This window comes from Scylla paramamosain, chromosome 30, assembly GCF_035594125.1.
Source record: "Scylla paramamosain isolate STU-SP2022 chromosome 30, ASM3559412v1, whole genome shotgun sequence".
Classification (NCBI taxonomy): domain Eukaryota; kingdom Metazoa; phylum Arthropoda; class Malacostraca; order Decapoda; family Portunidae; genus Scylla; species Scylla paramamosain.
The window spans coordinates 16,853,082-16,867,969 of NC_087180.1; the positions used below are offsets into that span (position 1 = coordinate 16,853,082).

General features: G+C 41.2%; 1 protein-coding gene across 12 annotated transcripts in view; it reads left to right on the top strand.

The window, feature by feature from the left end:
• LOC135115936 (uncharacterized) overlaps positions 1–14,888 on the top strand; it is a 186,746-nt gene that overhangs the window by 168,377 nt on the left and 3,481 nt on the right. For 10 of the 12 annotated variants that reach the window (XR_010276110.1, XR_010276111.1, XR_010276112.1 and 7 more), the window contains one exon: positions 13,753–13,860. Coding sequence is in view for 2 of the 12 variants with exons in the window: in XM_064033082.1 (XP_063889152.1) it covers positions 13,753–13,855 (103 nt within the window). In the remaining 10 variants the exon portion in view is untranslated. Of the gene's footprint in view, positions 1–13,266; positions 13,409–13,588; positions 13,613–13,752; positions 13,861–14,888 lie in introns of those variants that run through there. The other 2 variants (XR_010276108.1, XR_010276114.1) reach the window with 2 other exon arrangements.

Here is a 14,888-nt window from a genome sequence, read left to right on the forward strand (position 1 = left end):
AAAACAAACCAAATCCAAAGTACATTAGTCAATAACGTAATAAATAAACCACAAATTACAAGACATAAAATAGATAAAGATACAAAAAACTGACATAAACAGAGATAATGGCTTAATATGACACAACATAACAAACCAACTTAAAAAAACCGTGCACAATATTAGCACATTGATCAACCACAAACTCCCATACATGAATAGACAGATGGAGACATACGAAGCGATGGGTTACCTCGGCTCATGTCTTCATAACGCGTTTCATACGTGTGAACTTACTGACCACAGATCCTTCCCCGTTCCTTCTCGTGGCCCCAGCATCCCTGAGCCCTCGCCAGACCACACACGTTGACGAGAGGCGGGCCTAACCAGCATCCCATCCAATCACAGCCCACCATCGACCCGCAGCAGCCAATAGGAGCCATGTTTACGTTACGCGAGCCAATGAGAGCGGAGCGTCGACATAACTTGTGGGAACGATGATAATTTAGATATAATAATAGTGATTCTCAGTTGTAATCTTTATTTCTGGCCGGGAGTTTTGCTTTCAGAAATGACTCTGTCCCCTCCGAGGCACAGAGGTGGAGATAATGAAGGAGTCGGGGCGGGGGGAGGCCGAGGGGGGGAGGTTGGGGGTGCTTGGGGTCAGAGGCGTGGACGAGGCTCTCATAGACACATCAGGTGACGGATTTTCCAGATGCTCGCCGCCTGACAAGATAAGTGAAGGCTCGCTGGCCAGCATTTGCATCACAATTATACTCGCGAAGGATGAGATGCCGTGATTAAGATAACTCGCTGGTTTTTGTGAGAGAGAGAGAGAGAGAGAGAGAGAGAGAGAGAGAGAGAGAGAGAGAGAGAATGCGTTGATAGATTGTAAACATATTTGGACCTAAATCTTTTAAGAGCAGTTCCAGTTTTGCTCTCTCTCTCTCTCTCTCTCTCTCTCTCTCTCTCTCTCTCTCTCTCTCTCTCTCTCTCTCTCTCTCTCTCTCTCTGATCGAGCACTCCTAAGGCCACTCCTATAAAGCCGTTTACAGATAAGATCGAACTCTCCATAATTCATAAGGAAGAGAAATACAAGACTCCGTGAACCGACTCTTGGGATTAGAATGCATGTCTTGGCGGGGGTGAAGGTGGTGGTGGTGGTGGCGGTGGTGGTGGTGGTGGTGGTGGTGGGAATGCCCTAGAAATATCTGTCTAGCATCTATGGGGGTATCTATAGGACTTGGCTCCGTGCTCGAGGTGCTGGTCATAATTGTTACATAGGATTACAAAGAACTATAATCTGTAAATGTAATGTATGTGTAGTAGTAGTTAATTACGCTTCTCTACGCTAACTAGTAAAAAAAATCCTCTACATTTAACCCTCCATGATGTTTAAGCACGTTGAATTACCACAGTTTTCTACCACATCACTCAAAAAAGTCTTAGCCACACTCACACCGTATCCACATCACCTACCAGCTCCTCTCCGCCTCCAACCACACCACAGTTACCACTCCGCACCACACCAGGTCCTCAGCCGCTCTTGTTAACTACCTCACTTCGAAAACAAAGAAGGGAGTCACATATATTCCACCTCATCCCCTTCTTACTCCTCCTCTTACTCTTTTCCTCGTCCCCCCTTCCCGTTCTCCTCCTCTCCCTCCTCCTCTCGCAGCGCTCGGCTTTTTCTCCCTCTCCTTATCTCCCTGTTGTGTAAATCCGTGGCCAGGTAAGGGGCAGTAATTAGCCGAGGCCCCTCGTACTCAGCTGCGCGACGGAGGGTAAAGTTCCATCCTCGTTTTCTTTCCCCGCTGCCGGTCACTGATCTAAAGGCTCGCTGGAGGTTTCGGGGCCTTGTGTCGACTCGGCGCAGCGATGTTGTGGTGGTGCAGCGGCGCGGTTTCTGTATCCTTTCTCTCTTTTTTCGTGGTGCGAATTCAGGGAAGGAAAACAACGTGTGGTGGTGATGAAAAGATAAAAAGTTGTGTTTTTTTTTGGTTTCGATGCTTCATCTCGATTATATTCAGCAGGTTGTATTCGTAGTAGATGCTATGGAGTTTTTCAAGGGAGTTACGGTGACTCCGGTGATAGTTTAGTATTTTGTAATGTCAGTGGGAAGAAACACCCTTTGAAATTCGACCAGTCATTTCTCTGGGGCATAAAAATATTCGTAGTAAAAGCGCAAAATACTAGCTTTAGTCTTTTACTGTCCCACATAACTTCTTTTTTCTTTCTCTCCTACCAAGATGCATAAGTTTTTTGTGGATTTGTGGGATTAAAGCAGGTTATTTTCACCACCCCTGTTTGCATCCGTGTGGTTTTATTATTTACTATCTCACGCCAAAGGTGTTTATTTCCATCACACAAAGATGCGTAACGTTTTCCAGATGTGTGATTGTGAAGACAGGTTCCTTTCCCTAACTCTGCCCACATGAAGGTGTTTGTACAGCAGTTAAACGTAAGATACATTAATTTCCAACCTCAATTCTTAAAGATTCAACAGCTTTCAAACATTACTTTTAAAAATATTCAAGAGTTTTCAGCCTTTAATTGCAACTGAATGACTTAACACTTTTCGAGGGGTATTTTAAAAGCAGGATTTAATAGTTTTCATTCTATTTTCTAAAGTATAAGAGACTATTCATCAAATTTTTTCTAAGGAAGGCAGATATTTTAACCTTCATTCTCCGATGTTTTGAATACAAATCGCTTGCATTTACCATAATCTACACCACTCCACTTTCGTAAATTCACTCAACACGGAGCACAGAAAGAGCGTGAAATTAAGCCAAACTAATGGACATGGAAGAAGAGAAACACAGCCATAAGCAACACGTCTTTGTATGCAACGCCACTTACTGAAGAGAACTTACAGAGGGCACAGACACGAGGCAGGTTATTGTGTGTGTGTATGTGTGTGTGTGTGTGTGTGTGTGTGTGTGTAAAGAACGGAACATTCTCTCTTCGTGACTTCAGAACAAATAGACGAGACGTGTCTGGATTATGAGTGTATGAGAGTCCTTCGCCAACTTAGGGTGAACAAGAGAGAGAGAGAGAGAGAGAGAATGAACAACGAAGAGGTAAGACAATGTATGCAAAGGTGAAGGAAAACTGGAGTTGAGACGAAAGGGTATGAAGATAAGGAAGATAAGGAATAAGAACAAGGCAAGAAAGCAGAGGAGATTCAGAAAAGTGTGGAAAGCATTGTAAAGGAGGATACGGAATTGAATAAGAGGAGGAACAAAGAGATACAGAAAGTAAAATGACCTGAAAAAGTGGAAAGATAAGGACGGAAAGTCAAATTCGAGAGGTACTTATAGAAATAATGCGAGGTGAAGATATTAGGCAAAGAAAACGTGAAATGAATGCTGCTAAGAAACTGAAAACTAACAAAGCAGGAAAAAATAAATTAAAAGGAACTTGTAGGGAGAAAGCGAGGCAATATTCGGACACCTGAAGGATGCATAGGGAAGGTACAAATGCAGAAAGATAGTGAAAAAAAAAAGAAAAGACGGTGATGGGAGGTTAAGAAAGGGATGGAGAGTAACAAAAAGGAGCTTAGAGAAGAGCTGAATGGCAAACATGATTCTTGGGGAAAAGAAAGAGATGCATATACACTTACTGGAAACTGAAGACTTGAGAGAGGCGGTGATGAAGGCTGGAACGGACGGCAGTAAGTGGAATGAAAGAGATAAGAAGGAAAAGGAGTAAATTGGAGAGAGTACATGAAGGAACTGGTGGTGGTGGTGGTGGTGGTGATGGGGAGGGGAGAAGAGTAACCGCAATGGTGGGTGAAGAAGGGGAGGTTGAGGGGGAGGGGGTGAAGTGAGGTGGGCAAAGGGGGGGAAGATGATTTAAAGGAACATTATCTTCTGTATCTTTAAGTGAGCAAGAATCTTACTGCCTCTCTTCCTCCTCCTCCTCCTCCTCCTCCTCCTCCTCCTCCTCCTCTCTCGTCCTTTTGGTGTGTGTGTGTGTGTGTGTGTGTGTGTGGTTGTTGTTGTTGTTGTTGTTGTTGTTGTTGTTGCTGAGATAGGTTTCAGTACATGCGCATTAACGATTTGAATTTAAATATGTTCATATATTAAAATTAACCAGCATGACCACAAACACTATGTAATTATATCAGAATAAATAATAAAACAAACATTATGATAATACACAGCAAAAACAACAACAACAACAACAACAACAACAACGACAACAGCAATAAACATCAAACGACTCACTCATGCAAGAAAACTAAAAAAAAAAAAAAAAAGTGACAACCAGCCAAGAATTACTTAATATTTGCTCCTTACTGATCATAATTTTGTAGCACAGGCGCATCAAGAACCAGAACCAGACCAGGACCAGAACAGAGCTGGAATGGAACCAGACGTGTTTACAAGTACGAGTAGTTTCCTTTTATAACTTTTTTTCCTCTTAAGCCCACAAGTTAAGAGACGTGGTAACATTATGAACCAGGAAAACTATCACAGCTAAATTATTATTGAACATTTTAATGCCTACCTGTGTTCGATCATGAAGTGCTTGCCTATCTGTTCGTATTGCGTTGCCAAGGGTTCGACTTCCCTCATATCAAACACTTACCAGCCAACTTATGCCAGCCCAGTTCAGTTCAGACACTTGCTCATTCAACCTTGCAAAGATGGACAGTCAATTGATATGTAGTGCGTATCTAGAATGTAAACTTTGGAGATCTTTGCGTGATTCAGTTTCTTGTTTTATTTTCATTTATTTATTTATTTTTCTTGTAGGTTAAGTTAATTGTCTTGGAAAGAGAAGTACCCTTTTTTTATTTTTGTGAGTGGTAATTATTTTATCATTATTACTTATATTTTTTTCTCGATTTTTTACTAGTTTCCTGAAAATTTAAGCCAGCTTCCTTTACAGATAAATAATTAAAGTGAAGATAATTATAAGATGAAGTAAAAGAACGTAGGGTGAAGCAAATAAAGTAAATTTTATGGAAGTAAAAAGAAAGATAATAAACAAAATAAAGCAAAACAAGACCACTCCAATAAAACAAGTAAAATATGAAACAAAATAAAAATAAATTAGCTAGAATTAATTAAAGTAATACAAATAAAAAAACAAAGTAACCAAGAAATCAATCAATAAGTGCTGTAAATTGAAAGCGTCTCCATGTCACACGATTATAGCAAGCCAGTAACTTAACACACGCCAGCCAGGGGACAGAGACGGAGGCGAGGCCCGCGGCACAGCGCCACATGGTGATTGCCTCGGGCACCGCACCTCCACCTGCCTGCCTTGACGTAAACTCGTTCTCCAAAGCTCAATGATCGACTTTTTTTTTTTTTTTTTTTAGTTTTTATTATCTATTTAGTTATTTTGATTTTATTATTTTTATCTTTTATTTCACTTATTTATTTTTCAGATATTTACGTATTTATTTATGTATTTATTTATCTTCTATATTATTCATTTTATTGTATCTATTTATATTTCTCAGCTCAAGATTTTTTTTTTTTTTTTGTGCACTTTGTTCATTATCTCTATATTGATTTTTTTTCTTTAATATCCTTTTTTTTTTTTTCTGTCTTTGCTGAAAACGTCATTTTAAACTATTTATCTTTACAAATTAAAAATACAGAAAATACCAACTTTAGCTTTTCTCGCTCAAAACATCGATTTTTTTTTTTTTTTTTTTCTATTCCACATTGACTTTCTTAATCACTAGCTCCCAGTGTTAAGAGAGAAAAAAAAATACTTTACTGTCTTCGTGTTCTTATTCTTACAATGGCGCTCAGGAACATAATTTTTAAGCCTTTACGTGGCGTCTCCTAGTCATTACCTCCTTGTGTTAAGTTAGAACAGTAAGAACAAAAAAAGCTTTACCACCTCCCTCGTTTTTATCCACGTAATGGCGCTCAAGAACCTTCATTTATTTAACCATCCCGCGTAGTTTCCCAGTCATCATCTGCTTGTTTTAAGAAAGAGACAAAAAAAAAAACTAACTGGTTGATAGAACGCTTCCAAAAGTCAGGGTGCATAAGAGAATGTATTACCTAATTTTCCTTGCTTGCGGGAAATTATAATAATCTATTTTGAAAGCGCTTCTAAACGTGAGGTTGTGTTTGATTGTGTATTGTCTGCTTTACATTTTGCTTCTTCCCCTTGAGTGAATTCCTGCATGCGAAAATTCCTCTTTCTTGAAGCGTGTAATATCGTGGCTGGCTCTTACCATGCCAAACAGAAGGGGGAGGCTGTCATTTTTTAGAGTCGTTGGTATGAAAGAACGCACCTTTCAAAGTTTCCTTCTTGAAAAAATAGTCTTATAATATTAAATGTGTGTAATTCAAATACTGCGTTGTATAATTCAAATATTGCGTAAAAAAGCAGACAGAACGTGACATATTTACCGTCGTTGAAGGTAAAATAAAATGGCGTCTTTCAAATTTCCCTTCTTGAAACGATAAATAAATAGGAGAAACATCTCAATTATCCCATAATAAATTAGTGAAATTCAAGTATTGCTTAAGAGAAAAGAAAAAAAAACATCGAATATTTGCCGCCATTCAAGATTGATTATAGAATTATTTCATGCGTAGAGACGAGAAAGAACGGACGCATGGCATTTACTAATCATTGAATGGCGAGGCTGAAAGGTGACGAAACAAGAGAAAAGAAGAAACAAGAAAACATCACCTGCAGCATGTAAAGATAAACAAAGTGTAATGAAACACACTATAAACACAAGCCGGATAACAGTTATAGCGGATAAATATCAACGAAAGTGAATGAGGGAGAGAGAGGGGAGAGAGGGAGAGAGAGATAGAAAAAAAAGTCTTGAATCTGCTGGTGAGACTAACAATGGTGATGCCCGCAGCTCACCAGTGTACGAGTGGCTTCACCGAGCTGGCTGTCTGGTCCCTCGGGCGTCCATTGCTGATGATGAAGAGGAAGAGGAAGCCGAGTGGTCGTAAGTTAGCGCCCTGAGGTACACCGCAGGTCACAAACTGAGCAGAACACAACGTCACGAAGGCTGGAGTGAGATCGATACGCTCTTTCTATCAAACCTTAGGACTGTATTCTAAAGTACTTCTGCGCCGTACCTCCACTACTTTCAAAAGGCTTTAGTTGAAGTTACACGGGTTTCTAGGGGAGAGAGATCGAGACGTTCTTTCTATCCAACCTTAAGACTATATTATAAAACACTTCTGCGCCTTCTACTTTCAAAAGGCTCTAGTTGAAGTTACACGGGTTTCTAGGGAAGTTTTTTTTATGGTTCTAGTGACAGATTAATAAGATTTCTACGTTGTTGAAAGGCGAAACACTCTTGAAAACCCTGCAACTCATCTCTGTGGCCTTTGAAAATAGTCATACTGAGAGAGCACCTTCGTGTGAATCCCTCATTTTTTTTTCATAGTCTCTTTTAAGACCTTAAGAGACTTTCAGAGGAGCGGAAGGGAGCGTGAAGTTGAAGTTTCTATTATGATAAACACCAGCTGATGAAGTGGAGGGTACAGCCACATCCAGCAGGTCTGAGTTGAGGAGCGCAGGAAACATTCATTGCATCCTTCACCTCCGGATCCTCATACCCTGCAATTTCTCAGTGGAGTCAATTCTGCGTAAAGCTTTCAGGAATACATCAAGGTAGTTATCGTTGTTCATATCAGTCGTATAACTCTCCTAAAAGACCCGCCTCGCAAAATGGCAAATACGGGGTTTACTTATCCTGAATACATAGAGAGATGGAACGTTACTGCTTTCTTTTCCCTCTCTCACTCTCTTGTTATTTTTACAAGGTGGCGAGAGGCGTTACTAATCAGCCTCTAAATCCGGCAGGTGTGAGGGAATGAATATAGCTTACCTGTGTTACGTGCTGGGCTTGTTAGTGGCGTCAACTCCCCAGAATAAGAGAGCATGAATGTTTGCCATAGTTTTTTTTTTTTTTTTCTTCTTCTTCTTCCTCTTCTATTCTTTGGCATTCGACTTTTTTTATCTCTTAGGCGGAGAAATCTGATATATCGCTTGTCTTTATTCCTTTTTTTTTTTCTTCTTTTTTTTTTTTTGTGTGTGTTTTTGAAGCTTTTGTTATTTGAGTGTTGGAGAACTGAGACAGAAGAGAGGATGGATATGACTCTTGAAGGAATAGGGAGAGGAAGAAGAAGAGGAGGAGGAGGAACTAAACACCAACCACGGCGACGATGAAGAATGAGAAAGGAACAAAAAAATAAATAAAAACATGACAAAAACAAGAATAGTATCAAGAATAAGAACCAAAGAACCAGATGAAGAAGAGGGAACGAGGAGTAAAAAAAAAAAAAAGAAATGCTGAGAGAAAACCGAGGTATCTACTATCTACATCTATCTATCTATCTATCTATCCCTTCCAGCAAGTCTATTTTATCAGCATTCACGTATTTACGATGGGAAAAGAAAAGGGAATGAAAGTCTTGGAAGGAAAATAAGGAAATCATGTTCCGACTATTGCTAATTTCAAAAGAATTTTCTGAAAAAGTTTGGAAATTGACCCCAAAAAGATAAAAGGGCTGCATATTTTTTTTTCTATCTTTAAAGGAAATAATCAATATAAGGAAAGTTAGGAAAGATTTTTTTTTAGTATTCACGTGGACTACAATATACATTGTAGTGGAGCTAAGTATATATTTTTAAGCTATTTTTATTATATATTCCCTGTAATTTTGAAGGAGTAGAAGAATGAAACGAAGAACACACACACACACACACACACACACTATAACTATAACTGTTTTTAGATTCTTTACGAAAAAAAAAAAAAAAGATCTCGTGTAAGGAATCAGTTTCAGTATTTGTTCATTAATTTATATTCACTTTTTTATTTTTTTTTTATTTATTTTTTTTTTTTCATTCAGGCAAAACGTGACGAAGCTCGCCGGTAATTTTCACTTTATTTCATACTTTTTTTTTTTACTATTTCGTGTGTGCTTTAAACTCCGAGGCTGTTTTTGCTCCTGCCTTCTCCACTCATTTTTATCTTTTTTATCCTCAGTTCTTATCTTCCTTCCTGTCAGTCCACCCCGCCCACTTCTCCGACTTCCCCTGCCTCTCCCTGCCTCTCTCTGGCTCTCCTGACCCTTACTTCACCCCTTTTCTCCTCTTAAAATCTTCCTCACTCACTTTTTTTCCATCCCTTCACTCCCTTGTTCCCATAATCCCTAAAACATTTTTTTTTCCTGCCTTTCCTTTCTTCCCATTTCCTAAAAGTCTTGTCATCCTCTTTCTTACGCCCCAGCAATATTTATTTTCATCGCCTTTACTCCCCCAGTTATCTCTTTTCCTTCCTTCTGCTTCCCTGTATCCGTAAAAACATTTCTTTCTTTTTTCTCCCCCTTAAAATCTCTCGCCCCTTTCTATACATTACAGTAATATTCCTTTTTTCTTCCTTCTTACCTTTTAAAATATCCCCTCTCTTTCCTGTCTTCCCTACATCACCACAGACACTCCCTCCCTCATCAACACCCCTTATACCCTTACCTAGCCCCTTAAAATACCCATCTCCTTGCCTCTCCCATTCTTTCCCTTCATCCCTTCCCCTTCAGAATCTTCCTCACTTATCTTTGCATCCCTTCACTCCGTCCCCCTTCCCCTATCATCTAAAATACTCCCTGCTGCTCACAAACCCCCTACCGCCTTCCCTTCCTCCCTTATGTTCCCCACTGGACGCCCCCATGACGCCTCTTCCTCCTTCCTCCCTGCCCTCCCCAGCCTCTCTCCTGGCCAAGGTTATCACGGCATCATCTCAGTTCGGAGCAAAATAATGAGGACACGTGACTCTTCTTCCTCGAGTTACGGCCCTTCTGGTCATGTATATTTGTATGCATGATACCTTGTATGTTGTAGTGTGTTCCTTTCTCTCGCCCTGTCTCGATTCTCTTTGTTTCGACTCTGTTTCGGATCTCTGTTCCGATTCTCTGTTTCGACTCTCTCTCTCTCATGTTCTCAAGGCTCTTATTCTCCTTCACCCTCTTTCTTTTCCTCTTCTTTATCCAATCCACTCCTCTGTTTTTCCTATTCTCCCTTCTCTTCTCCCACGTCCGCTACTCTCCTCCCTCTGCCTCCCCCAGTCTCCCTTTGTCACCCTCCTCCCCTCCCACCACATCCTCCCGGCCACCATATTGCCAGGCCTCATATTTCAGGGGCTGGCTTGTTCATAATGTTCACTTCGCTTACGCCATGCCGAGTGGACACTGTCTCCCCCCTTATATTACGCACACACTCCGCCTCTTGTGCTGCTCATACGCTGGTTCTGGTGGGGATAAGGGGGAGGGAAGGGGGAAACGGGAGGGTGAGGGTGAAAGGGACGCACACACACAGTACACACACACACTCACACACACACACACACACACACACACGATTTTTTTTTTTTTTTTTTCATTTTGTCGACTCTTATATTATTATCTCGACATCCCACATCCAGTTCAGTTTGTCACACACACACACACACACACACACACACACACACACACACACACACACACACACACACACACACACACACACACACACACACACACTTTTTTTTCTTTCTTATTCTGTCTCCTTCCTTTCTTTTCTTCCCCCCTCCCCGCCCTCTAGTCAAATCAAAACACAGTCCTTCCTCCCTTTCCATCAACCAATAGGAACTCAAGAACCTTCACTCCTCCCTCGGGATTGGTCAGAAAGCGAGGCCTCGTAGGGGGCAGATTGAAACCAACTCATTAACGTTTTATTGAGACAAGATGGAGAGGTCGCCACCACAAAGCGAACCAGAGGAATTTTCGTAAAGGGGCTGACTGGTGAAGGAGGCGGCGGCGGAGGAGGCTTCACTTTGGGAGCCGGGGGAGGACCAAGAGACGCCCAGCTGACCGCGCGCTCATTGGTCGGAGGAAAAGTCAAGGCATTACGTGATTGGCTGTCGCGCCACAAGTTGTCCCCAAAGCTGCTGCTGGTGAAATATTGATGTGATTTTGGCGGGTAATTTGTACGGCCTGTGGTGTCTCCTGGTGGTAATGACGGAGCGGGCTGGTGTTGTGTGTCCCTCCTTGTCCCTTTCTCTCTCTCTCTCTCTCTCTCTCTCTCTCTCTCTCTCTCTCTCTCTCTCTCTCTCTCTCTCTCTCTCTCTCTCTGTCGTTTTCTCAGCCAGCCTCTTCTCTCTTCTGTCTTTCCTTTCTCTTCTTGTCGTTTTCTCAGTCATGCATCTCTGTCTTTTTTTCCCTTTCTCTGTTCGTTTTTATCTTTTGGTTTTTCTTCTTCTATACTTATTTTCTTGTTTCTGTATGTGTCTTACTCTATATGTTCTCTAATTTATGTTCATTTTCTGTTTCCTTCGTGTCTTTTTTTTTCTAGCATTATCCAGCCTTTTTTTATTCTTTTACTTTCTCTCTCTCTCTCTCTCTCTCTCTCTCTCTCTCTCTCTCTCTCTCTCTCTCTCTCTCGACCTAACCCTTCTCTCCCTACCTTTCTTCCTCTCAGTCCTTTCTGAGACATATATTTACCCATATTCATGCCCCTTCTTATCCTCCTCCCCTCCCTATACCTTTTCTAATGGGTGCTCATATTTCCCTACATTCATAGCCGTCACCTTCCTCTTTATTCTTACCCTACTTCTCCTCCCTCTTTATATCTGCCCCTGTAATCTCTGGGCTTCTCGTCTGCATTTGCTTTTCTTTTGGTTCCTCGTAGCGTCGTGTATACAAACTTATCTCAAAAAAAGTTTCCCTCGTAAATATTGTCTTTGTTATTATCATTATCTCCCTCCCTCGCTCATTTTTCATTCTCTTTTACTATCACCCTCTCTCTCTCTCTCTCTCTCTTCCTTCCGTCTCCCTCCTATGATGTGACAGTCGATAGGAGGGGAAGAAATTAGGTTCCATTCATTCGTCATTTTCATCACACCCTCCTCCATTCAGCTGCTTCCCTCCCCTGGCGTCTCCATTTTCCGTAGTCTCCCTTCCAAACATCACAGTTTTCTATGAAGTAGTTTCCCTCATTAGATTCTTTTATGAACGCTGCATTGGTTAAGATACGGTTATTATTACGAGTTTATATACATTTTTATTTTTTATTCTTGTTTGTGTATATTTTGCGTATGGGATAATATCATTCACTACAGCTCTCTCTCTCTCTCTCTCTCTCTCTCTCTCTCTCTCTCTCTCTCTCTCTCTCTCTCTCTCTCTCTCTGAAACACGAGAGAAAAACAGATGAAATGGGAGAAACGAGAGAGGAGGGAGATGGAGCAAGTTTGCAAGAGGGGGGGAGAGAGAATCCGGGGAGAGGAAGGAAGGGAGAGAGGGGAGGAAGGGGACAGAGAATAGGACAGAAGGGGAAGGGGAGGTAAGGGGAGGAAGGGGAGAAGGGGAGGCACACAAGAGGCTGTTAATAGTGGTAATTGGCTAACAAGGGAGAGAGAGAGGGGGGGAGGGGTGGTTGGGGGGACGATTTGATAGGGAGATATATAGTTCCGGATAGAGGGGAAGTGGGAAAGGAAGCTGCTCTCTCTCTCTCTCTCTCTCTCTCTCTCTCTCTCTCTCTCTCTCTCTCTCTCTCTCTCTCTCTCTCTCTCTCTCTCTCTCTCTCATCATTTGTATTAACCTTTATGAGGACATTTAAAGCCCTTCCTCCTCTTCCCCTACTTGTTATGATTAATCCCACTAGTCCTGCCCCTTCTTTCTCTCCCTTCCTCTCTATCCGTCCCTCCGCCTCCCTCTCTCTCTCTCTCTCTCTCTCTCTCTCTCTCTCTCTCTCTCTCTCTCTTTACAGACACTAACTTATAAAGGACATGTAGCTTATGTAGTGAGTTGAGCAGCTGTGACTCTCTCTCTCTCTCTCTCTCTCTCTCTCTCTCTCTCTCTCTCTCTCTCTCTCTCTCTCTCTCTCTCTCTCTCTCTTCCTGTGATCCATATTCTTCATATTTCACATTTTTCGCTTTCTATTTTCTTTATTTATAATTTATTCAGTTTTCACATAGTTACGCATTTATTTTTTGTAACATAACTACTATTTATGTAAGAACTATTACGAAATAGCTGTTTACGTAATTTTTTGAGTCTCGAAGAGTCTCGCGTATGATTGTTTGGAAGCTCGTAATTGTTCTGAAATGCCTTAGAATTTGATAAGGAGCATTTCCAAAGTTCGTAGAGATGATTAGTTTAAGCTCAAATGAATGTTTCTCTCATTGTTGGTGTAGACTTCTGGTTAGATTGCCACTATAATCATTAAAACACCCTTGGAAACATTAATAACTTACACACAGCCGGTTCAAGGTATGCGCAGAAAAATGTTTGGAAATGCAGTTCATCAATCCCGAGGTGTGAATCTTGTTTATTTTTTTCGAGACTAATTCGAACCCCATATCTTGGAACATTGGACGCGCGCCCACTCTCACACACTCACCCACACAGCCACACGGTAAAAGACGAAGGTGGAGGCACAGGTAAATTTCATGGTCTATTTTTCTCTTCTTACGTAATACAATAGATTGATATACAGTCGCTTTAGTTGTAATGGAAATCTGTATGTGACTCTGGATTTTATTGAGCAGAAAGAGTTTTGAATGTAGTATTAAATCACTTCAGTCACTCGTTTTGTTGTTCACGGTGCCTTGAAATGCCAGGTAATTGGTGAGGAAGGCGACGTGGTAAGTATCGAACGCCTAGACACCACAGAAATTATATTGTAAACCCTCACCAGATTATTCTACTGAACCATAACACTACCAGAAAATTTATTCGGTAAGGAAACGAGTGATTTAAATGTGCGCGTATATATCTTTTCTAGGTCCTCCCCTTCGCCGGGATCTCCTCTACGCAGTGTGGCTGAGGTGCGGGACTCCCTAAGATGGCAGAGGGGACGGCACCTGGAGCGAGGCTTTGAGGAGTGACAGAGGTAAGGTTAGGTGACTATAGTGGAACCAGACTACAGTAACTTGGTTCTCGAAATGCTGGCTGTTCCTGTCCCACATTGGTGTCACGTTCACAGTCGACAGACATATGAACATTCTCTCTCTCTCTCTCTCTCTCTCTCTCTCTCTCTCTCTCTCTCTCTCTCTCTCTCTCTCTCATAGTGTCATCCTTTGCCTTAATTATTCCCAAACATGTATGTTTTTTTTTTTTTTATAGACGACTGCGTGTTTGTTTGTTTTTTTGTTTTGGTTTTCGATTTTATAATGGAACAACGACGCTGTATATCTTCCGGCAAACTTGGCAGCGCGTATAGGCCATGCGGTGCTGCCGTGCCATTGTCCTTGACACGTGAATGCCCCAGGCCGCGCCCTGCTGGCCATGATCAGGTCATGCCGAGGTTGAGGTGGCAACAGCGTGGGTGAAGTACAGCAAACACACGATGTTAGTCTGGTTCTATTTTTTTTTTTTTTTTTTATATATAGTTGATAAGCGTAGCAAGTCTTACAATTGGCCCAGTTAACCACTCAACAATCGTTACATAAATCTTCGTTAACCTTGTGAGTCCTGAGATTTTTCTCTCTAGTAATTGTTTCGAGATCGGTTCGAACTCGTATTATTCCTGGTTGATATTTTGAAACGCACTGTTCTTTCAAAATGATCATTTCCAAAGGCCACAGTTTAGCCAGGTTCTTTTAGGTGTGGCATTGATTTAAGTATCACTAGAGTTATGAAAACATCTTTGAAGACCGCCATTCATTCCAATAGACCCTATTATAATAACACGTTCAATTTCATATCAAAAACTCCATCTGATTCATTCATATTCACCTGTTACGAGACTAGTTTCAACTCTTAACTGGGAGCTGAAGAGTTCACTTTCTCAACCCACTTTGGAGAGATCTATGTTCAAGGTAATAAATGACAAAAGATAGATAGGTAGGCGGGATATTGTATTTAATGTAGATACACTGAGACAAGTTATCAATCATTCTGGTGAAGAAAACAAACGCG